At 39.9% G+C, this 23,988-nt stretch overlaps 1 protein-coding gene across 2 annotated transcripts in view; it reads right to left on the reverse strand.

Moving 5' to 3' along the window:
* Positions 1 to 23,714, reverse strand: part of LOC124595964 (tRNA-uridine aminocarboxypropyltransferase 1) — a 33,373-nt gene extending 9,659 nt beyond the window's left edge. Inside the window, exons 1-3 of one of the 2 annotated variants that reach the window (XM_047134900.1) lie at positions 23,399 to 23,714; positions 17,365 to 17,505; positions 7,188 to 7,249 (exon numbers count right to left, since the gene is read on the reverse strand). In XM_047134900.1, the coding sequence (XP_046990856.1) occupies positions 7,188 to 7,249; positions 17,365 to 17,505; positions 23,399 to 23,581 (386 nt within the window). In that variant the 5' untranslated portion in view covers positions 23,582 to 23,714. Of the gene's footprint in view, positions 1 to 7,187; positions 7,250 to 17,364; positions 17,506 to 23,392 lie in introns of both variants that reach the window. The other variant, XM_047134899.1, reaches the window with a different exon arrangement.
* Between the last annotated feature and the right edge of the window lie 274 nt (positions 23,715 to 23,988).

Genomic DNA, 23,988 nt, shown 5'->3' on the forward strand with positions numbered 1-23,988 from the left:
GCATATATGGACTCCTGGATGGACGCTACCAAAGGATGATGAGGGTAGCACTCATTGATAGTTTTCAGGCTGCTCAAGGGGTCAGTACATAAAAGAAAAGACTCCCCTGGGCAAGAATGGAGATACTGAAGTGCACGAGAAATGGCCACCAGCTCTGCAGTGAATACACTGCAGCCATCGGGTAAGCAATGCTGGTCAATATAGCCAACGTAAGCAAAGTCAAAGCGACCAGCAGGCACCGACCCGTTAGAGTAAACCACTTGAGAGCTCCGGAACACACCAAGAATCAAGAGGAAGTGACAGCGAAGAACCACACAGTTAAAGGAGTCCTTAGGGCCATGCACAAGGTCCAGATGAAGCTGCGGCTGAAGCGTACACCATGGAGGACCGTAAGTAGAGGTGGTAAAGGGAAGGACTCCAGTTCAGAGAGAAGGGAGAGGACGCGAACTGCAATCATTAGCCTCGACCTCGGCCGCCAATACGGGAGATGGACTGCCGCAGGCGGGAAAAGGAGACGGTACTTCGGATGTTCAGGAGAACTACGAATGTGTGCTGCATAACTGGCGAGCAGTTGTGCACGTCTCATCTGCAATGGAGGGACCAGTACGCTGGACACCAGACACATCCTAAAAGCTCCTGTCACCAGTTGAAAGTTGAACCCCACAGTGGTGCAGCAGTACGAAATGCAGAAGTCGTCTGCATACAGAGACGGTGAGACGGAGGGCCCGACAGCTGCTGCTAGACCATTAATGGCCACTAAAAATAGAGACACACTTAATACAGAGCCCTGCAGAATTCCATTCTCCTGGATATGAATGGAACTATGGGAGGCACTAACTTGGACACAGAAAGTACGGAGCAACAGGAAGTTTCAGATAAAAATCAAGAGCAGGCCCTGGAGACCCCACTCATACAATGTGGCAAGGATATGATGTCACCAGGTCGTGTTGTATGGTGTTGGCCGCCCTGACATGGAGCCAGTAGGCCACGCAACTCCAGGACCCAACCCAAACGCAGACATACCACATGTTCCAGCAGGTTACAGAGGACACTGGTGAGGCTGATGGACTGATAGCTATCCACATCAAGCGGGTTTTTACTGGGTTTGAGCACTGGAATGATGGTGCTCTCCTGCTATTGCAATGGAAAGACACCATTGCACCACATCCGGTTGAAGATAACGAGGAGATGTCGTTTCTAGTCAGATGAGAGATGTTTAATCATCTGGCTGTGGATCCGATCAGGCCCAGGAGCTGTGTCAATGAATGAGAGGACGTTCCCTTCCAGCCACCATTTGAGAATGCGAAAGCTGGGGGGTAATTCTCTGACACAGAGGCTTGAACAAAGTGCTTGGCTATCACGTCTGCGTCGGTAGATAAGACGCCATTTATGGTAACACCAGGAAAACCTGTTGGGATCTAGTACCCGAAAAGACGTTTAATCTTTGACCAGATGTGGGAAGGTAACGTATGGTACCCAATGGTCAAGACGTAGCTCTCCCAACACTCCTGCTTCGGTTGTCTGAGAAGTTGGCGAATGTGGGCACGGAGCAGTTTAAAGGCTATGAGGTGCTCAAGGAATGGGTGCCACTTATGATGCTGTAGAGCTCGCCAACACTCTAATTTCTTTAGCGACTTCCGGTGACCACCACGGGACTGCCTAACGCCTCAGGCACCCTAAAGAGTGAGGGGTCGCGTTTTCTGCTACAGAAACAATTGTTGTAGTCACTGCTCAACCGTCACATCGATGTTACAGTGTGCGGGAGAGTCAACAGTGACAGCAGAGGTGAAAGTTTTCCAGTCCGTCTTGTTTATAGCCCATCTGGGCAGGCATCCATGGGTCTGACACAGGGGCAGTGACAGGAAGATGGCGGAAGTGGTCACTACCACACAGGTCATCACATACTCTCCAGTGGATAGATGGGAGAAGTTCTGGGCTGCAAACTGGTAAATCAATGACCAAGTAAATACCATGAGCCACATTGAAATGTGTGGTGGCCCCAGTATTTAAGAGGCAGAGGTCGAACTGAGACAGAAAGTTTCGACATCTCTGCCTCGGCCATTAAGCACAGTGCTACCCGACAAGGGGTTATGGGCATAAAAATCTCCCAAAAGTAGAAAAGGTTTAGGTAGTTGATCAATCAGTGCAGCTAATACATTCAGGGGTACTGCATCATCTGGTGGAAGATATACATTGCAGACAGTTATTTCCTGCATCGTCCTTATTCTGACAGCCACAGATTCAAGACGGGTTTGAAGGGGCACAGGTTCACTACAGACTAAGTCTACAACATAAACGCAAACACCACCTGACACTCAATTATAGTCGCTATGGTTCCTGGAATATCCCTTATAGCCATGGACGGCAGAGGTCCACATTGCCGGGAACCAGGCTTCATGGAGGCCAATGCAGATAGCAGGTGTAAAGCTTAGCTCAGCCAAGCGGTCGAAAAAACCACGACAATTTCACTGGAGGATGATGTCATGAGACTGGGAAGGCAAGGAACATTCAATGAGTTAGTTTACGCCTCAGAGTCACCAGCTGCGACTTATTGCCTGAGTAGTCTATATCCATTGTGTCTGATGGTCTGGCAAGATCTAGGTCGATAGCGGACACTGAAATCTCCACCCCATCCTCAGATGCAGAGCTTGTAGGCAGTGATGTTGTGGGTGCCAACACAATTTCTTTGGTCTTCGGGGTATTCTTTTTGGATTTCTCTCGCTGCTCCTTGGTTTTCCCTGGTTGGGAGGACTTCACTGGCTCAGTCTCCGGGATTGAGGATGAGCGTGAAGCCCTACGACCAGCTGCTTTTGGGCTCTTCAGCCACTGGCGGGTGTCATCTTTCCCACTAGCAGAAACCTGGGAAGGGAGTGACCCGAGAGACCCCTTCCTAGCGAGAGAAGCCTACGACGACTTACGCTTCTCCGACTTAGAAGTGGGGATGGATGTCCCCGATGGTTGGGGGGGGGGGGGGGGGGGGTTTGCTCTCGAAGTAAGTGGTGCAAGAGCAACAGGGAGGGGAATGCCCCCCACCATCAAGGGGGCAGCTGTAGTCTTCCGGCTCTGAGAGATGACTGGTGCTGGTGGAGCTGATGGTGCCAGAACTGTTGTAGCGATGGCGTAAGACGATGTCATAAGCACAGGATGCAGGCATTCAAATTTTCTCTTAGCCTCAGTGTAGGTCAGTCGGTCCAGAGTCTTGTACTCCATGATTTTCCTTTCTTCCTGGAGAATCCTGCAGTCTGCCGAGCAAGGCAAATGGTGCTCACCACAGCTGACACAGATGGGAGGCGGGGCATGTGGGGTATTGGGGTGCGATGGGCATCCACAATCTTTACATATGATGCTGGAAGTACAGCAGGAAGACATATGGCCGAACTTCCAGCACTCAAAGCATCACATCGGGTGAGGGATATAGGGCTTTACATCACAGCAGCAGACCATCACCTAGACCTTCTTGGGCAATGTATCACCCTCGAAGGCCAAGATGAAGGCACCGGTAGCAACCTGATTATCCCTTGGACCCCGGTGAACACACCGGACAAACTGCACACCTTGCCGCTCTAAATTGGCGCCCAGACTTCAAAAGAAGGTCCTTGTGAAATATGATACCCTGGACCATATTTAAGCTCTTATGGGGCATGATGGTTACAGAAATATCCCCCAGCTTGTCACAAGCAATTAACACCTGTGACTGGGCAGAGGATGCTGTATTGATCAAGACTGAAGCAGATCTCATTTTGGACAAGCCCTCCACCTACCCAAACTTGTCCTCTGAATGCTCAACAAAAAACTGAGGCTTCATCATCATGAAAGATTCCCCATCAGCTCTCGAACATACAAGGTACTGGGGCGAATAAGATCTGCTGCTATCCTTAGCCTGACGTTACTCCCATGGTGTGGCCAGGGAGGGGAACAATTTGGGGTCATACTTCTGTGCACTGAATTGAGCTCATGAACGCTTACAGACTGCTGGCGTTTTACCACCAGCAAGAGATGATGGACTACGCTTCATCGTGTGTCATCCACCCTGATGCCACCCACTCCGACTAGGGCTCTCCCCACAGGTGCCACCCAGTTGATATTTAAGTCTTTTGTACTGACTCCCACCAGAGAGACCTAGAAAACCTCAGCTTGACATTCATCACCATCTCAATCCTGCTTGTAGCCACAGCCTATACCAAAGGTGGATGACCTAAAATCTCACATCAGCCCCAACCTGATTTTGGAATTCAAAGTAAGTACATCGTGATCCATATGATATGGCTTACAAAAAACTCACATGACAAATTCTTGAGTACCACTCGGCAGTCCAGAACCCTTACTGGGATTGGTTAATAGAAGAGATAGATCCAATGAAGAGCTGCCTGTTTTGTCAAGGCTTCATTCAGTCGGTGCAAGAGCACTGGAGAGATTCTCAACAAACTGCAGTGGCATACATTACAAGGGCGGAAATGTGAGTCACACAGAGGTTTACTGTTAAATTCCTAATAACATATGTTTCAAGAAGAAATGAGCAAAGAATTTGTGCAGGGGCTTACCACCAGTTTCTCTTCCCACGCACCACTACTATACACTGGAAGGTGACACACAGAGTATATATGTATAACAAAGAAAACAATCAATTTTTAACAATATAATGTAATTGGATAGATAAAAAGTCTACTCACCAAGTAGTGGCAGAACATGGTATATGACATGTCTTGGCAGACACTATGCTGCTTCTGCACCCATCTTGACTTGCCCTCTGCACCCTCCTACCACCATCTATACCAGCCCTGTAACTGGCAAATCATATGCTATCAAAGGGAGAGCAACCTGCCACACAACACGTCATATACCAGCTGTTATGTGAACACTGTTTGGACTTTTACATTGGCATGACTACCACCAAATTAACAGTTAGGATGAATGGGCATAGGGTGTATACCGGCAACACACAATATCCTGTTGCAGAGCATGCTCTACAACTTGACAATCATGACCTCAGTGCCTGTTTCACCACATGCACCATTTGGATCTTCTCCCACACACCAGTTGCTCAGAACACTGCAGGTGGGAACTACCACTACAACATGTCCTTGGTTCTCGCCACCCACCTGGCCTTAATTTATGTAAATTTCTTCCATGTCAGCATTTCTTCACGGTAACTACTCCTTTCTTCACTCCATGTTAGTTTTCTGTATCTATCATTTGTTACCTGTCTATTTTTTGCTGTGCCCCTTCCACCCTCTTATATACAATGCACTTAGCTTTTCACTCATATTAACTCGTACATGATGTTTTAGCAGTAATATTTGTCTTGCATATTACCATGTCTTCCAACACTACTTAAGCTGTCAGGTTTTCAAATCTCATCTGGTGCAGTCCCCAGTCATCGGCCTTTCCTTCTCATCCGGTCCAGTAAGTCTCCCCAGACCCACAATTCTGGGTAACTTTTCTTAAATCTATCCCTTTTCCTAGACCTCTCCAGTCCTTTTCCTTCACCCCTCTTCCTTCCTCTTCAACCCTTCTGCTTGAAGAAGGAACCACTGACTCCAAAGGCTTGCCTAATTATAACCTCCTTTTCTGTGTGCCTAATTATAACCTCCTTTTTGTGTGTGTTCTGCCGTTGCTTGGTGAGTAGACATTTTATCCATTCAATTACATTACAGAGTATATACAGGGCTATTACAAATGATTGAAGCGATTTCATAAATTCACTGTAGCTCCATTCATTTGCATATGGTCACGACACACTACAGATACGTAGAAAAATTCATAAAGTTTTGTTCGGCTGAAGCCGTGCTTCAGGTTTCTGCCGCCAGAGCGCTCGAGAGCGCAGTGAGACAAAATGGCGACAGGAGCCGAGAAAGCGTATGTCGTGCTTGAAATGCACTCGCATCAGTCAGTCATAACAGTGCAACGACACTTCAGGACGAAGTTCAACAAAGATCCACCAACTGCAAACTCCATTCGGCGATGGTATGCGCAGTTTAAAGCTTCTGGATGCCTCTGCAAGGGGAAATCAACGGGTCGGCCTGCAGTGAGCGAAGAAACACTTGAAAGCATGCGGGCAAGTTTCACGCGTAGCCCGCGGAAGTCGACGAATAAAGCAAGCAGGGAGCTAAACGTACCACAGCCGACGGTTTGGAAAATCTTACGGAAAAGGCTAAGGCAGAAGCCTTACCGTCTACAATTGCTACAAGCCCTGACACCCGATGACAAAGTCAAACGCTTTGAATTTTCGGTGCGGTGGAGATCATGATCAGCAATTTATGTCATGGCCTCCACGCTCTCCCGACTTAATCCCATGCGATTTCTTTCTGTGGGGTTATGTGAAAGATTCAGTGTTTAAACCTCCTCTACCAAGAAACGTGCCAGAACTGCGAGCTTGCATCAACGATGCTTTCGAACTCATTGATGGGGACATGCTGCGCCGAGTGTGGGAGGAACTTGATTATCGGCTTGATGTCTGCCGAATCACTAAAGGGGCACATATCGAACATTTGTGAATGCCTAAAAAAACTTTTTGAGTTTTTTTATGTGTGTGCAAAGCATTGTGAAAATATCTCAAATAATAAAGTTATTGTAGAGCTGTTAAATCGCTTCAATCATTTGTAATAACCCTGTACGTAGATGTATTAAATCAAAACAATAACTTCTGTGACTTCATAAACAATTGATGGATGGTGCTGTGTCCTTGCAAATTTATTCAGAGTTCTCAAATGATAATAAAAGCAAATGTTCTTTGGTTTTGTCTTTTATCAGTGACATTTTCATCACTCAAAGTTTTTGAACAGAAATTTTTTACCCAAGTATTAAAAGGGGTAGGACTAGTCTTTAAACCAGTTGTTGACAAAATTTTAATTCATTCCTCTCAAGCTAACAAATGGTTACTATCACAGTGCCAACTTGTAAGCAAATAGCCCTCTTTCAACATTGACATCAGGCTACTACTACAGACCACTCTGTCACAAAAACTCAGTTTCCAAAAAATAATGTACAAACAAAATACAAATTTTCACTATTTTATTCTATCTCTGTTTGTGGACAAAAGATGACACACACCACACCACCATTACTTTGCAAGTCAAGGCCGACATCCTGTGTCAGTTGGTTCAACCAACTTTCCACAAATATACAGTTGCTTATCAATGTCTGAGAGAAAGAATAAATTTAGCTCCATCACCACACAGGATACTTACCTTGGTTGTATGAAGAGTTCTTCAATTGTAGATGCTGCCTTTCCTGGATATACAAGAACGACCTGTAATAATGATGATGATAATGATAAGGATAGATAAAATTTTAAATTTAACAGTTTTAAAAATGGCTGTTACTCAGCAACCGTATACTAGTTTCAACATACGATTATACAGCCAATCGATTGCAAATAACCATTAGGTACATTGACCTAGATTTCGACACCTACTAAGGGTGCCTTTATCAGAATGAAATTTTGATAAATTCTACAAAATAATACATAGAAATTGAGTATGACAAAAAACACATTAGCCAAGGTGACTGAAATAAGCAGATGTCATACAGGAATGTGCCATTACTGCACCCAAATTCATATACGAAATCTGCGTATTTAGGTCCCCCTGCCTGCCTTTACATTTTTGACATGTAGTTTAGGACACCCTGTGTATTTTCAGCAACTGATTTTGCTTGTGTTACTGTGATGACTCCCATGTCATTTGCAGATGACCCTGATATGAAATAAATAAATAAAATTTAAAATTTTTTCAACATAGGATTATACAGCCAACCGGTTGCAAATAACTGTTAGGTACTTTGACCTAGGTTTCAACACCTACTAAGGGTGTCTTCATCAGAATGAAATTTTGATAAATCCTATAAAATAATACATAGAAAATTAAGAATGACAAAAAACACGTTAACCAAGATGACAATTTTCAAAGCGTACAAAGGTTACTTACGTAAAATTACATTGCTAAAAAGCAATGGTCAGAATTTAGCAGCTATGCCCAAGTCAAAAGTGAAATAAAACATTCCAGCCTTTGCCACATGTACCTAGACAGGAACATCATCAGACTGACTGGCTCAGTGGCTTACATTGCTGCCATGAAAACAATACAAGTTGCACTACCAATCAGGAGCGGACAGTGACATGAGCCCATTTGAAACACTACATTATAAATAATTGAAAAAAATGACAGTTAATATAAAATATAAAGGAAGAGAGCTTAATGTCATTTTGAAAGCACACAGTACTCAAGCAGATTAAGTAAAACTAACAGATATCTGTTAGGCTTTACAGAAATTACTGTTACGTAAAGGACAGAAAGATAAGAAAAATTTTACAAACAGCTGTACAATCCAAAAAGTATTTGCATGAAGGTAACTTCAGTAGCACATATCTTTGAGACTCAAAGAAAATAATGTTTCGGAACCAGGAGCAGGAAAATGTAGTAAAAATAGAGCAATCAAAATTTCGCAAGCAGTGAATTAAACCATTGAAAACATTTTTGTTATATAGTTGAAACTGTTCATTGAGGATGAATATGCCTGAAAATCCTCAGTTCTTTGAGCCTGTGACCTTTCTTTTCTCTATCTAAAGGGAAATTTCTTCACTGCATTTTGGTTTGTGTCCGGAAATTAGCAGCTGATAACCAAAAGCGGAATTATGTACATTAGTGCCTCTTTCTCCCAACAAATGTTCTTTGTACCTGACACTAAAAGGCTTTCCAGTTTGTCCTATATGGACACACATCATAAGTGATTTTATACACTCCTGAATTGCGTATAGGAGCTACTGTGGACTTGAGATTATGAATGAAATATTTTTGCAAGTTATCGTTCGAGAAAAAGGTAACTTTGAATTCCATATTTTTTAATCAGAAGATGACAAATTTGATACAAAATAGAGCCTAAAAATGGAATCAAGAAAACATCTGTACTTCTTACTTTCAGAAACAGCACTGCTGCCGAAGTGGTCACTTTAGTGTCAGTTTTGACTTTGAAGATCTTGTCAGCTAACATTAGATCATAGCCGTTATTAACTGCAATAGTTTTTATTACATTCATCTTTTCATTAAGCTTTTCAGGTGACAAGGTACAGAAACCGCATGATGATGCTGAATGGAAAAATGCTTTCTTATGGGAATGAGGATGCGCTGACTAACAGGCACAATTTGATCTGTATTACTGGCTTTTTGGAAAACACCGAAAGAAATTCTGTCATTGTCAATAGCAACAACCGAGATCCAAATAATTAATCTGACAGTTGTTATTATCGAATTCTCATATGAAGCTGATTTTTTCATGAAGACATGAAGAAAATCTCGAACAAACAGTGAATTCCTTCCCGCATATGATTAAAATGTCTATATGTACCAACAATATGACAAAATACCAAGATCATCAGCTGAAAAATTACTGAAGAATGTCTCATCCAAAAAATTAATGAAAATATCGGCCAAGATGCCTGCCAGTGGATTGCCCACTGACAAGTCATCAGGCTGATGGCAATGTCTGCCAGTGGAAACAAAATAGTTGTCTTTTACTATATTCTTAGCAAACGAATTAGGTCAGTGATTTGCTCATCAGAAATATCTTTTTAAAAAGTATGTAGGTTTTTTTCAACAATGTCAATGGTGGTTTGAAGAAGTACATTAGTATATAGGTTCGTGATATCTAATAAAAACAATTTAGTGTCTTGGTCACGCTGCAAATCTTTGATTTTACTGACTGGATGTTGGCTATTGATGGCAGAATAATTATTTCTAAAAATAAATGACTTTTTTTTATTTTTTTCTTGAAGAAACCTTGCTAACTCTTGATATGCACAGTTCATACTGTTCACAATCAGAAGTATTGGATGGTGACTTTTATATACTTTAGATTGGGAACTCAACATCTGGGACCAGTGGATTCATATTAATTAGATTTTTATATGACATGGTTTGAGCAAATGCATAGTGCTGTTAACAGTAAGTCTAATTACTTTTTATATCATGGAGGAACAGATCCTCATCTAGCTCCAAAACATTATTCGCCTCAAAAATTGTAATGTCTTAGACTTATATTCATTCTGAGTAGCAATGATTTCAGCATTCCCTTTGTCAGACTTCATTACAGAGCACTGTTTTCTTTTTCAGCTTGGCATTAATATTTTTAATCAATTTCTTATCAAGATAGGAGGTTTTAACTGCATGTTTCTAAAAACTTCTACATAAATCATGAGCTACCCTTATTTCTCAAGACCCGTCTACTTTGACTCTATCAAAGTAGACACTTGTCGACAAACATTAAGTTCTCTTCCTTTATATTTTGTTTTTAAAATTAACTGTCATTTTTTTCAATTATTTCTGATATAATGTTTCAAATGGGCACATGTCACCATCTGTTGTTGATAGGCGGCATGACTTGTATTGTTCTCATGGAGGCAATGTAAGCCACTGGGCCAAGTCTGGTGTTTTTCCTAGCTACGTACATGTGGTAAAGGCTGGAATGTTTTATTTCACTTTTGACTGGAGCACAGCTGCTAAATTCTGACCACTTTATTTTCGCAATGTAATTTTATGTAAGTAACCTTTGTACACCTTGAAAATTGTCATCTTTGTTAATATGTTTTTGTTATGCTTAATTTTCTATGTATTTTATAGGAGTTATCAAAATCTCATTCTGATGAGAACTCCCTTCTTAGTAGGTGTTGAAACCTAGGTCAAAGTACCTAAGAATTGAAACTTCCTGGCAGATTAAAACTGTGTGCCCGACCGAGACTCGAACTCGGGACCTTTGCCTTTCGCGGGCAAGTGCTCTACCAACTGAGCTACCGAAGCACGACTCACGCCCGGTACTCACAGCTTTACTTCTACCAGTACCTCGTCTCCTACCTTCCAAACTTTACAGAAGCTCTCCTGCGAAACTTGCAGAACTAGCACTCCTGAAAGAAAGGATACTGCGGAGACATGGCTTAGCCACAGCCTGGGGGATGTTTCCAGAATTCTGGCTACCTAAGAATTATTTGCAACCGGTTGGCTGTATAATCCTATGTTGGAAAAAAAAAATTAAATTTTATTGATTTACTTCATTTCAGCATCATCTCCAAGTGACATGGTAGTCATCCAGTAACACAAGCAAAATCAGTAGCTGAAAATATACAGGGTGTCCTAAACTATATGTTAAAAATGTAAAGGCAGGTAGAGGGGGCCTAAATATGCAGATTTCATATAGGACTTTTGTGTGTGGTAATGACACAGTCCTGTATGACCTCTGTTCATTTCAGTCCCCTCTAACTGCCATTGCAGTTTTGACATATAGTTTAGACCACAGAAAAATTTAAAGTATGCTCTCTATGGATTGGGCAGGTGGTCAGCCATGGCCTTGATGAAGGAACCATCCCACCATTTACCAAGAGTGTGGACTAAATTTTATTTAAACATTACAACAATATTTCTGCACTGATGGAAAAATTAAATTAACAATATGGTAATTATAATGGAAAATATCTTCAACATGGTGCATCTTCATGTTTTTGCAGGGTAAAGATTGTTCCATAAAATTTCAGGTGTGCAGTCACATAAATTGTTTCTTTTTCTAAATTTTGGCTGAATACCATCCAGCCATCTTCAGAGTGAACCAAGGTGACTAACACTCCTTTTAAACTTGAGGACCCAATCACTGCAGATGCAGCCACAGCTACACAAGGTGCCCGAGACGTTGATAGGCAGCAAAGAAGTGTAACATATGCATGGAATTTAAATCTATGGTTGCGCAGCCGATCCGCACGGTGATATTGATATGTCACAGAGAGCTGTACCATCGCGATGACTTTGTGATTTAATTACAGAAACTGCCGGATTCCATGATTTGTCCAAGCTGAAGCCACTATCTCTATTAATTAAATTTGTCGCCAACGGATTTTCAATTGCTTCTTTCACTACTGAGTCCCAGAAAGATAAAGTCGAGGATAAAATTTCGACATTATCATACACCATAGAATACCCAGTGTCAATACAGTGTTCTGCCACTGCAGATTTATTAGGCTGTAAGAGACGGGTATACCTGCGGTGCTCTGTGCACCTCTCCTGGACTGTATGTGTCGTCTGTCCGATGTATGAATGGCCACACTCACAGGGGATCTTATAAACCCCACCATCCTATTTTTGCTGAAAGGCTTTCCACATACGGCAGGAAAGCCATGGATTTAAAACTGTCCGTGTCTTCGTCCGCTTTTCTTGTGTCCACTGTTGATTTCATTTGTAGTGTCTTACGTATCTGCTGGGGAGAGTACCCACTGGCTTCAAAAACTCTTCTCGGGTGTAGAAGCTCGTCTTCCAGACTGCTCTTGTCAGCAATGATGTGTGCTCTGTGTACTAGAGTTCTGAGTGCACTCATTGTCAGCGTAGGATGCTGGCAGCTATTTGCATTTAAATATAAATCCGTATGGGTTAGTTTTCGATACACTGCATGTCCCAAAGTGCCATCATCTTTGCGCCGTATCAACACATCCAAAAATGGAAGGCATCCATTTTTTTTCAATTTCCATTGTGAATTGAATTTGTCTGTGGATAGAATTCAGATGATTTAAAAATTCTTTCAGCTCGTCTTCACCACAGGGCCACACTACAAACATGTCACCAACATATGTCCAAAACACTGTAGGTTTCAAGTTAGCAGATTCCAGCGCTTTCTCCTCGAAGTCCTCCACAAAAAAGTTGGCCACCAAGGGTGACATAGGACTACCCATGGCGATACCATCAGTCTGTTCATAAAATTCATTATAGAATAATAAAATGTCAAGGTCAAAACATGTTCAAATAAAGCTGAAATCTTTTTATCGAAAGTCTTTCTAATGAGAGAGAACGATTCCGAAAGAGGAACCTTTGTGAACAACAACACTATATCGAATCTGACTAACATATAAGAATTTTTCAGTTTGAGTGATTTCAGTTTGTCAATGAAGTCCACAGAGCTATATATGTGATGAGCGTATTTTCCCACCAGAGGCCTTAATAACATCACTAAGTGTTTGGCACAATCATAGGTTGGAAAGCCGATATTACTCACTTTTGGACGTAGAGGAACACCATTCTTGTGGATCTTTAGAAGTCCATAAAGCCTTCGAGGAATTGCACCACTTGGTTTCAATCTTCACACAACTTCTGGTGGAAGGGGGGAGGCATTCAGCAGCAAAGCAGTCTTCCTTACCACCTGGTTGGTGGGGTCTTTACTGGTCTCCCGGTATCTGCTGTCACTCAGTAAACTGTTCATTTTTTCATGATAGTCATCATAAGATATTAAGACAGTGTCATTACCTTTATCAGCTGGAAGAACCACTGTCTCAGAATCCTGGTGAAGTTTACACAGTGCAGGCCTCTCTGCCACAGAAATGTTAATCCTTTGTGTGTGAGCCTTCATAACTGCTCAACAAGTTTCGCATCTTACTTGTTCTGCTGACTGCAGTCATTCATACATCGGACAGATGACACGTTCAGTCTAGGAGAGATGCACAGAGCACCACAGGTACACCCGTCTCTTACAGCCTAATAAATCTGTGGCAGAGCACTGTACTGACACTGGGCACTCTATGGTGTACGATAATATCGAAATTTTATCCTCGACTTTATCTTTCTGGGACTAAGTAGTGAAAGAAGCAACTGAAGGTTGGTTGGCGAAGAATTTAATTAATAGAGATAGCAGCTTAAGCTTGGACAAATTATGGAATCTGGCAATTTCTGTAATTAAATCGTAAAGACTTCCCGACGGTACATCTCTCCATGACACATCAATTTCACCGTGTGGATCGACTGCGCAGCCATAGTTTTAATTTCCATGCATATGTTACACCTCTTTGCCACCTATCGACGTCTCTGGTGCCTTGTGTACCTTTGGCAACATACGCAGTGGTTCGACCCTCGAGTTTAAAAGGACGGAGCAAGTGCTGGAGCGTTAGTCATCTCAGCTCACTTTGAAGATGGCTGGATGGTATTCAGCCAAAATGTTAGAAGAAGAAACTGAATTTATGCGGCTACACGCCCAAAATTTTATGGAACATCTTCCAAATTAATCATCTGCTATATTCGTCAAATCCTCCTTGTGTTTCAGACCAAAATGTTCAGAAATGTAAAATTGTACACTTCGCAAATGAAAAACACACTATCCTATGGCTATGATACCAATGAATCAGACAATCCGTACGAACACCTGAGTGTAGGCTCAGTCATGGGTAAAACACGCAGTAGTTTTTGGTTTATTGGTAGAATACTGGGGAAATGCAATAAATCTACATACACAAATTGGCTTACAAATCACTCGAGTGACCCACTCTAAGAATACTGCTCAAGTGTGTGGGACCTATACCAAACAGGACTAATGTGGAATATTGAATGTATATACAGATGGGCAACACGAATGGTCAGAGGTTTGTTTGACCCATGGCAGAGTGTCACAGAGGTGCTAAAGAAACTGAACTGGCAGACTCTTGAAGATAGGTGTAAACTATCCCAAGAAAGCCTACTTACAAAGTTTCAAAAATTGGCTTGAAAAGATTACCCTATGAATATACTACAACCCCTTAAGTTTGTAGCACACACAGAGGGATTTAAACAATCATTCTTCCTATGCCCCAAAAGTGAACAGAGTAGAAAGAAACCCTAACTGGTACAATGGGACATATGCTCTGTCATGCACTTCACAGTGGTTTGCGGAGTATAGATGTACATGTAGCAGAAAAAAAAAATGCAATAAACATCTACATAATTTCTAAGTTTCAGGTCAGTCCTTTCCATTTTTGTAATAATACTGTCACTTCTTCAGTTTGGCTAATACTTCTTTATTTTGTAATCCACAATCAAGCTTCATTTTACTATCCTTCAACAACAGAATGTTCGTAGAGGTTTTACTTAACGACTTGCCCTTTTCTGTAGATTGATGGTAAAAGAGATTCCGCCATTATTATTATTTCTTAAGGGTCAATATATAACATCAGAAAATACATTCCATTGTTGCAGCTTTCTGTCAGATAGTACAAGCCAATCACTTAAATTCTTCTATGACATGCATTCAAATTATATCACTTTCAATGTTTTTCTCAGGACTGGAAACAGACAGAGACATGCAGTTTGTTTTAAAATATGCATGCTCTCATTGTGAGTGTGTGACAGAAATGGTAGCATTGTACAGTACATCATGCAGAACTCTAGCGGCAGTGGTGAGTGAGAACTGTTTTTGATAATTAAAATAATGTTTTCATTACAGGAATAGCTTGTAATAATTCATTTCTTCCATTTGTGTCCTGTGACACTGATTGAATTTCACTGCCAGCTGAGTGAGATATGCAGTGAGGGTGTCATGAATGTGTCTAACGTACAATCATGGGTGTGACAGTTCAAAGAAGGCAGAATGTTGTGTGGCGACAAACCAAGACAATGTCAGTCTCACGCCAGTCAGTCTGATGACACGATTGAGTATGTGGAAAAATTTGTTTTGGAGGATTGCAAAATGAGTGTGAAACACATTGCCTTCAAAGTTGGTATTTCCATAGGATCTGTGCACACAACCCTGCATGAATAACTAAAAATTTGGAAAGGGTCCACGAGATGGGTGCCACGAATGCTGACAGATGATGACAAAGCTGTGCATGTGGCACATTGCTGGCAATGTTGACATGTAACGGAGGCAAGAATAGGACATCCTTTTCATCAATTGTGACAATGTATGAGACATGCAGGATGTTTTTCAATCATGAATTGAAGCGCCAGTCGGCTCAATGAAAGCACATGCACTCTTCGCCGCTAAAAACCTTTCAGGTAAGTGCCAGTGCTGAAAAAATTAAAGTGGCCATATTCTGGGACAGCAATGGCGTAAACCTTACTCATTCTGTTTCAAAAGGCACTATGGTGACAGGTGCATCCCACCAAGATGTTTTGAAGAATAAGCTACCTACAGCATTTCATGCTGAAAAGGCTGCACGTGTTCTCTTTCACCAAGACAACACACCACCCCATCAGGCGAACGAGACACTGCAGTTTCTTCTTATCAACAATGGTGAGGTGATTTCCCGTGCTCTCTAGTTACCTGAGCTGTCTGCTATAGACTTTTGGTTGTTTGCAATAATGAAACACATACTCCACAGTCGCATATTAACACTACTGCATCAGCGATTTTCTGGTGATCAAAACAGACTCCTAAAGAAGCGTTTGCAATAGCTATGGAATCACGGTGTTGGTGTGAAAAATGTTTATGGCTGAATGGAGATTATGTTAAGAAGTGACAAGTTTCACTGTTTTCGTATGATTAGTTTGTAACAGAAAAAAACCTGAGATGTTATAAGTTGAAGGTACCTAATAACAGCTTACATATGTGATTTTATTTCCTAGATGACAAAATTTAACCTGTTTCGTAAGTGCTCCTCCCAGCTCTAATATTTTATACAGCATTTTTCTTTCTTATGTTGTTCCTCAATACTTTAGCTTATTCTTAAAATGAAACCTGTTAGCAGTTAACCCATTAACTTGTAAGAGTTGTAATGAATTTTCTTTTTGCTTTTTTGTACAACTTATCTTTCTGTACACATCAAAGCTATTTTTAGCTCACAAGTAATAAAATCACCACAAGTTTTCTACACTGACATGTTCATTATGAAACAGACAGCTCCTTGAATTATTCCCACAGCCACTCTTAAATAGCCCATCACCATACAATTTCCCTTCCACTTGTTTTTGTTTAAAATCCCTTGTAATGGAATTCACTATTAATTTACAAGAAGAGCAAGACTGCTTTCAACAACAAGTAATAGGAACCAAATGAATAAAGCCATTTATGGATGAAGTTAAATATTCAATACTAGTGACCGGATCTGACCTGTGGTGTACAAAACATTCAGTAACATCATAAACAAACTAAGTCTTCTACTCTTACATTCTTTGCTTTTGCCAACTCATAATTAAATCTCACCTTCCAACTTAATCTAGAACTTGGGATAAACTAAAGATCAGTCTGTGCCACTACAACTAGGTTTCTTGCTTTCATATTTGCTGGTTTTGTCAACTAACAACTGAACTTTGAGAATAAGCACCAAAAAGGTAACATCACCGCAGCCATTACATTACATCGCTGGTCAAAGTCGACAACTAGAATTGAACATCCCTCTTGACCCCCCACCCAAATTACCGTTTTTAAAAATGTTTGTTCTGTAGCATTCAGACAATTTTAAACCACTGCACGCAGGATTATGACTACACCAGAATGAGAAAACGGGTAAATTGCACACTATACCAATTGTCCAATGTCCAGAAGTGACAATTTATAGCATCAGCGCATATGTGGAAGCCCAAGTTTTACAGGAAACAAAACAATATAATACTAAATCAAGAGGCTGGCATGGTAAATACACCTGAAAATGTAGTTTACCTTCTCTTCCTCTTCATAATGTGGTATATCTGGATACGTGTAAATCTTTACGTCATCTGGAGCAAGAATTGCAGCATGTGCAGCAGTACTTTTCCCATCAATTTCACGCGCATGTTTTATTATATCAACCTTCACCGGCAACTGTAAAATGCATCTGATTAGTGCTTCAAAGAAATAACTAATGTATTTTGAATCAGTAACTGTAATAACATTATAATTTTAATTATTATATATTTTTGGATTTCTGTAAAAAATTTAAATCTGTTGCATTACCAACTTTTTCATATAAAATAACTATAGTACATTCCTGTCTGTTGTTACACTGTCACAACTCAGTTATTAATGGCTACACAGGAATTCAAGATGTCAGAACCTTATACTTAGTAGGGTGAAGGCTCTAGTTTTGGCCACTACCCCACTTATGGCCACCTTGATGTCAAAGGTTAATTTTTAAGCTTCTCTGGAATACCAGCCAGTTCTACTATAGATTATTATAAACTTTGTGAAAGGCTCTCTTCATTTGTCTACATAATAATTCTTTTGTCTGTTTTTGTTTGGAGACATCATTTTGTGAAATGATCAGTGTTGCAGAAGCTGGGTTTTGCAGAAGTTTTCTTTAAGCAACACATGATCTGTTTTTTTGTATTTTACATGTTTAAATAAAACATCAGAAGAAACTTAATCTGTTCAGAGGTAAGATAAGACATTATATTTTCATTTCTTTTAAGTTTTATATCGCTCAGCCTAAAAACATGTTATCAAAAGTAAGTGGCCATTAACAGATCCATATTTAGCCCTGGTTCCGTGTTATGGCCACGAATGTGGCCATAAGTGGAGACATATATGTATCCTGTTTTGGCCACTTCTAAAAACTGATACAAAAACATCAATATTAGTGTTCTGTCCTACATTACACTAGGCTAATTTTATTTAAATAGGCTTATTAAAATATTTTTGGTATTTTTATATCAATATATACCTCATTGTTAGTATTGTCTTGGCATATCATACTAATTTACCTATGCTTGAAAGATACAAAATATGCAATAGGCACTATTCAAATAGGCAACATTCTTTAACTAAATCTTTGTGCATTATTTATAGGAAAAATGAGTCAACCAAAGAATAAGAAGTTTCAGTATTCTCCCAGCAAAGTTAAAGATGCTCTAAAGGCTGTTGATGAGGGAATGAAGGTTGCTACTGCAAGCAAGTTGTACAAAGTTCCAAGGACAACATTAAGAAACAAAATTTCTGGTGTATCTCCAAAAGAATCTACAGGGCACTGTGGTCCACATTCTGTCTTAGGAGAACAAATTGAAAAAAAATTGGTGGACTGGGTTTTGGACTGTTCTAGCATGGGATTTCCAGTTACTAAAGAAAATCTCTGTGCATCTGTGCACAAACTTATTGAGAATGCAGATATGGAAAGTTGTAAGGCTACATTTACTAACAATCGACCTGGAAAAAAGTGGTATTATGGATTTCTTAAGAGGCACAAGGTTCTGTCACAAAAACATGCAGAATATGTCAATAGGTCTAGAGGTTCTGTTACAGAAGAGAAAATAAGAAACTGGTTTCACGAAGTATCCATCACTTTAAATGATATAGATGTGTTAAATGACCCAAATAGAATTTTTAATATGGATGAAACTTCTTTTTTTCTGGCTCCTAAAGGGGAATTAATCATAGGTCCTCGTGGCCATCATGTTTATGAAGAGTCGTGTAACTCTGACAAAGATAACGTTACTACATTGTTTGCAGTGAATGCTGCTGGAAAATTTGCTCCTCCCTTAACACTGTTCAAATATGCAAGGATTCCAGCATCATTGGTGAAAGCAGCTCCTCCAAACTGGGGCATTGGAAAAACAGAAAATGGGTGGATGACAGGTGAAAGTTTTTTTGAGTATATAACAAATATATTTGATCCGTTCTTGAAAGAAGCTGAAATTCCCCGGCCTGTAGTAATATTTTTAGATGGGCACTGCTCTCATTTGACACTTCATTTGAGCCGATATTGTAGGGAAAATCAGATCATTCTAGTTGCTCTCCATCCCAATTCTACACACATCTTGCAACCATCAGATGTAGCTGTCTTTGGACCTATGAAAAAAATGTGGAAGAAGATTGTTCAGAAATGGCGTTTTGAAAATAATGGCACTGAAATTTCAAAATCTGATGTACCTTCTGTTCTGTCACAAATTATTACAGAACCTAAAATGGTGGCAAATATTCATGCTGGTTTCAGGGCCACTGGTCTGTTTCCATTTAATGTGGACAATGTAGATTACAGCAAGATAGTTGTTCGTAGTATACCAGCCTCAACCACAGTTCAGACAATTGAGTAACTTCAGAGACATTTCTCATACATAGAAAAGCAAATTGATCCTGTCCTTCTAGATGAGTTCAGAGCAACCAAGAGAAGCAATCATGAGTGGGAAGGAAATCAAGAAGCATTATTACTTTTCAAGTTCTGGAGAAAAATAGCTGATGAGGTTGAAATGCATGGTGCTAGTGGTAACACTGATGACATTCTGACAGATAGCATAGCGCCTCCCTCTGAAGATAATCAAACAGAGAATGTTTCACAAAACGCAGACAGACTTAATCAAAATGTTGATAATATTGACATATTTTCAACACGCAATTCAGATATTCCTTCAACACCCACCAACAGTCTTATTCCTGCAGATATATCAACAACCCCCAACAGTATTTCACATAATTCAGTTACTCCAATATCCAACCATAGTCCATCTTCAGTGTGTATCCAAGTGACACCACCAAAATCATTAGCAACAGTTTTTGAAAGTGTCATCACTTGGCCAGAACCTAAACAACGAGGCACAAAGAGAAAGAAAGAACATACACCCACTGTTGTGACTAGTGACAAGTGGGTGGAATATCATGAACTGAAGGAAAAAGAGAAGCAGGAGAAGGAGCAGGAAAAAAGGAAGAGAAAAGCTATGAAGGAATTAAAGTCCAAAGAGCAGCACTTGGCATTCTCACACGTAAAAAAGGGGAAAACAAGAAACAGACAAGAGTTAAGTGATAGGCCAACAAGTTCTTCCGAGGAACGAGAATGGACGGACAATGGAAGCAGTTTCGATGACTATGTAGAAGGAGATGAAGATGAAATACCAGAAAATGTGAAACTATCTTCGAGTGAGAATTTGAAAGTAGGGGACTTTATTTTGGTAAAATTTAGTTTAACAGGAAATAGAAGAACAAGACCTGCAATTTTTAAGTATGTATCTGTAATTTTGAAAGTGCTTTCTGACTCTGAATATGAAATTCAGTGCCTAAAAAGTTCTAATGTTCAGAAAACTTGTTTCGAATACATTGCAAATGATGTTTCGACTATAACGGGTGAAGATATTATAGGAAAACTGCCAGATCCAGTCTTGATGCAAGAAGGACGTTCATTAAAAACAAAGTTCCCTGGTTCCATTGATACTCGTGAGAAATAAACTTGTGTGGAAATTGATTTAAGTAATTACTGGGACAATTCTTTGCCTAACGAATTTTTTTTTCTGTTCATTCAGTTTCTGTACCTTTTACCTATTTGATGTATGTTTGTTGTCTTATATACTTGTATAAAGCAGAAATTACTTTCTGGCACATGGATTGACAATTATTTTAGCCATAGTTTTATTATAATATGAAGTGGCCATAAGTGGGGAAACAACTGGCCATAGGTGGGGTTAACATGGCCAAAACTGGGGAAATGCGCCATTTATTTTTCAATATTTTTTTCTGCTTTTGTTAAATAACTTAGAATATTTGTTTTTACATGGTTGTAATGTGTAGACTTTGAAGCAATAGATACAATTTTTTTAAGTAATTCGTATACTTTCTTCCTATACTAAAAATGTGGTGTATCTCGAATTGCCCTTAATGTGGCCATAACTGGGGCCTCGACCCTATGCTATGGAATAAACTTCAGTGTTTAAAATAAATTTTTTACATGACAGGAAATTACTATTTGAATTGTATGAGAAAGCTCTCCACAGGCATAGTACAAAAGTCTACTCAAATAGTTTTCACGTACAGCCACAAATGTGAGCCGAAGATCGAAGCATCACAGCATCAACACATGCGACTCTGGGGCTCTCCTTGTGGAACGAATGAAATGACATTTGAATCATCTAAGAATCATGTCTTGTGACGCACACTCTGCTTAAACACAAGGTTGGAGGAAAAAAACATTTTCAGAGCAGAATTTACAAAAATTTTCCCAACAAAACATTTTTGTTCTTTATTTAAAAATTAATGTATCCGGGTCGACAGAAGCGTCCGATCCCATGCGTCGGCTTTGACCCGTGACGTAAGGGTGTTGTCGTGTGTGACGTCACGACGGCGCGGTGTTTGGTTTGAGTGTGGCTGTCTCCAGTTCTGTTTTATCTTATTTTATTTACTTTTCTAATCTGTTCGTTCTATCTCGTGAGATTTTTTTTTTTTTTTTTAAACACTTATTACTTATTTTAATTATCTGTTTCCTCGAAGTTTTGTTTTAGTTTATTATATTTATCTTTCTGATCTGTTCGTTCTATCCCGTGAGATTTTTTTTTAAAAAAGACAAAAAACACTAATCAGCTACTGAAGCATTTTTATCTTCTATGGGTTGCAGGGGTTACGACCCCTGGGGAGGTGGGTGGGTATTCATGCATGGCTGTCTTCACTTACACGTTGTAGCTACGCAAGGCGTCTAAATTTGTTTATATTTAGTTTGCCCCCCACCCAAAACACCCCATTTCCCGCGCTTGTCCCGTTGGTGTCATTAGGCTTCTTGTGGAAAGTGTGTGTGTTTGTTTTTGTTTCCGCCATATTTGTGACGTCATGGGTCAAAGCAGACGGGTGGGATCGGACGCTTCCGTATTTCCAATGTATCCATGTTATGCCTAGTGGTAGTTGGGTTCTGTGGCAGTGGCTTAAATAACTTGTAAAACTACAGCAACTATCCACTTTTTCCAGACCTTTATTTATGCCAAGATGTGTTATGGGCTTTCACCTATCTTCAATTGGTGTTATATATATATATTATTCGTCAATACAATGCTTTTGTTGGCTTCAATTTGAATGCTGCAGCTGCATTCTATTCTTTAACTTCTACCTTAATTTTGTACATATGGGTACAGCATTTACACTTTTAGCCTAACTGGTGAATTGATGCAGCGTATCGTTCAACATGTGGCCAACTTACCAACACAGTCAGCAAAAATGTTGTACTGATGAGGATATAAATGCATCACAACAAGTGAAGATGGGTATAAGATCAAAATGTGTCTGGGGATGAATAAAATTCGATAAAAAGTGGCCAGCTGCTCTATATCTCCACAAAACTGCTTGTATGTTGGCGCTTATTAGCACAAAGCTCTTTAGCTGTGAATATTTATATATGAATAGCTGGTGTACTGTATCCAAGGCACAATTTGATTTTCTATTTTGGTTCTTTCACATATTCTTGTATATACACAACTTCCTGGTGTAGGTAGCAACACAAATAGCAGTAAAGTTTTATATGATGATCAGTGGAAGTGGTGGGCTAATACGTGTAAGCTGCTGTGAGCACTGTTAAGTAGTTGAAAATGTTACTGAACATGTAATTTGTTCATAAAATGAGATATTTATACTCAGCTACATGACACATGCTAGTCACTAAATGTAATAACTCTGAAAAATGTTTGGCTTGTAAAATATCACTGAACACAAGCTAAGCAGTAGAAACTGGACACACTTTTGGAACAATATTTGTGTCTGGTGAATGATACAATTTCCAATTGAATAAACAATGTATGCCACAGAAGAAATCGTTTAGCATTAAAGTAGTTACTCATTTTTATGCACTTTCACAACAATCTCTAGCCAACAAATGATAATTAAACCATTAAAGTGACTAGGCCTAGGCTAAAAATGTGGGAAGATTTATGGAAATCTGCAATCCGATTCATTTATGGAATCAGTCAGTATGGTAAATTATAACACCACTGCTCATCGCTGTAATTATTTAATGGTGTGATAATCTGCTCACCTTTACCTTAGGAATGCGAGATTGTAACTCATCAACCGCAATATAACATGTGTAACAAAAATATTTTCTGGACTTCCCGCACTTACTACAGCTGCTTCGCTCATCGATATCGTCCAAAATCATCCAGTTACCTATTTTCATACCTTCGAAAGGATCATCGTCCGGGGCAGGGTGAAACTTCGGATTCATTTTCGTTTCTGAATGTATACGGAATGGTAACAGGTTTGTGTTGGGGTTCTACAATAACACTTCAATCAGCTCACAAATAAGGACGACAACACGAATGTTAAACCTACTGTACAACCGCAAATACATTAACTGTAAAAACACTAAAAACTATCGCTCACACCAAAACACAACAACACATCAACGTCTCTGGATATTCGATCAAGGAATTTAGCAATAGAAGGCAGAATTTTCCCTGCGCTAATATTTTAACTTATTAATTATTTTATTGTATTGGCTTCTAGAACACAGACTTTTTAGCCATCACAATTTAAATCTATTGATACTCTTACAAATAGCAAGGTTACATTTGTTCCTCGTTATTTATATATGTCTTCAGATACAGGTTGATATAAAGACACAATTGAATT

Source organism: Schistocerca americana, chromosome 2, assembly GCF_021461395.2.
Source record: "Schistocerca americana isolate TAMUIC-IGC-003095 chromosome 2, iqSchAmer2.1, whole genome shotgun sequence".
Classification (NCBI taxonomy): Eukaryota; Metazoa; Arthropoda; class Insecta; order Orthoptera; family Acrididae; genus Schistocerca; species Schistocerca americana.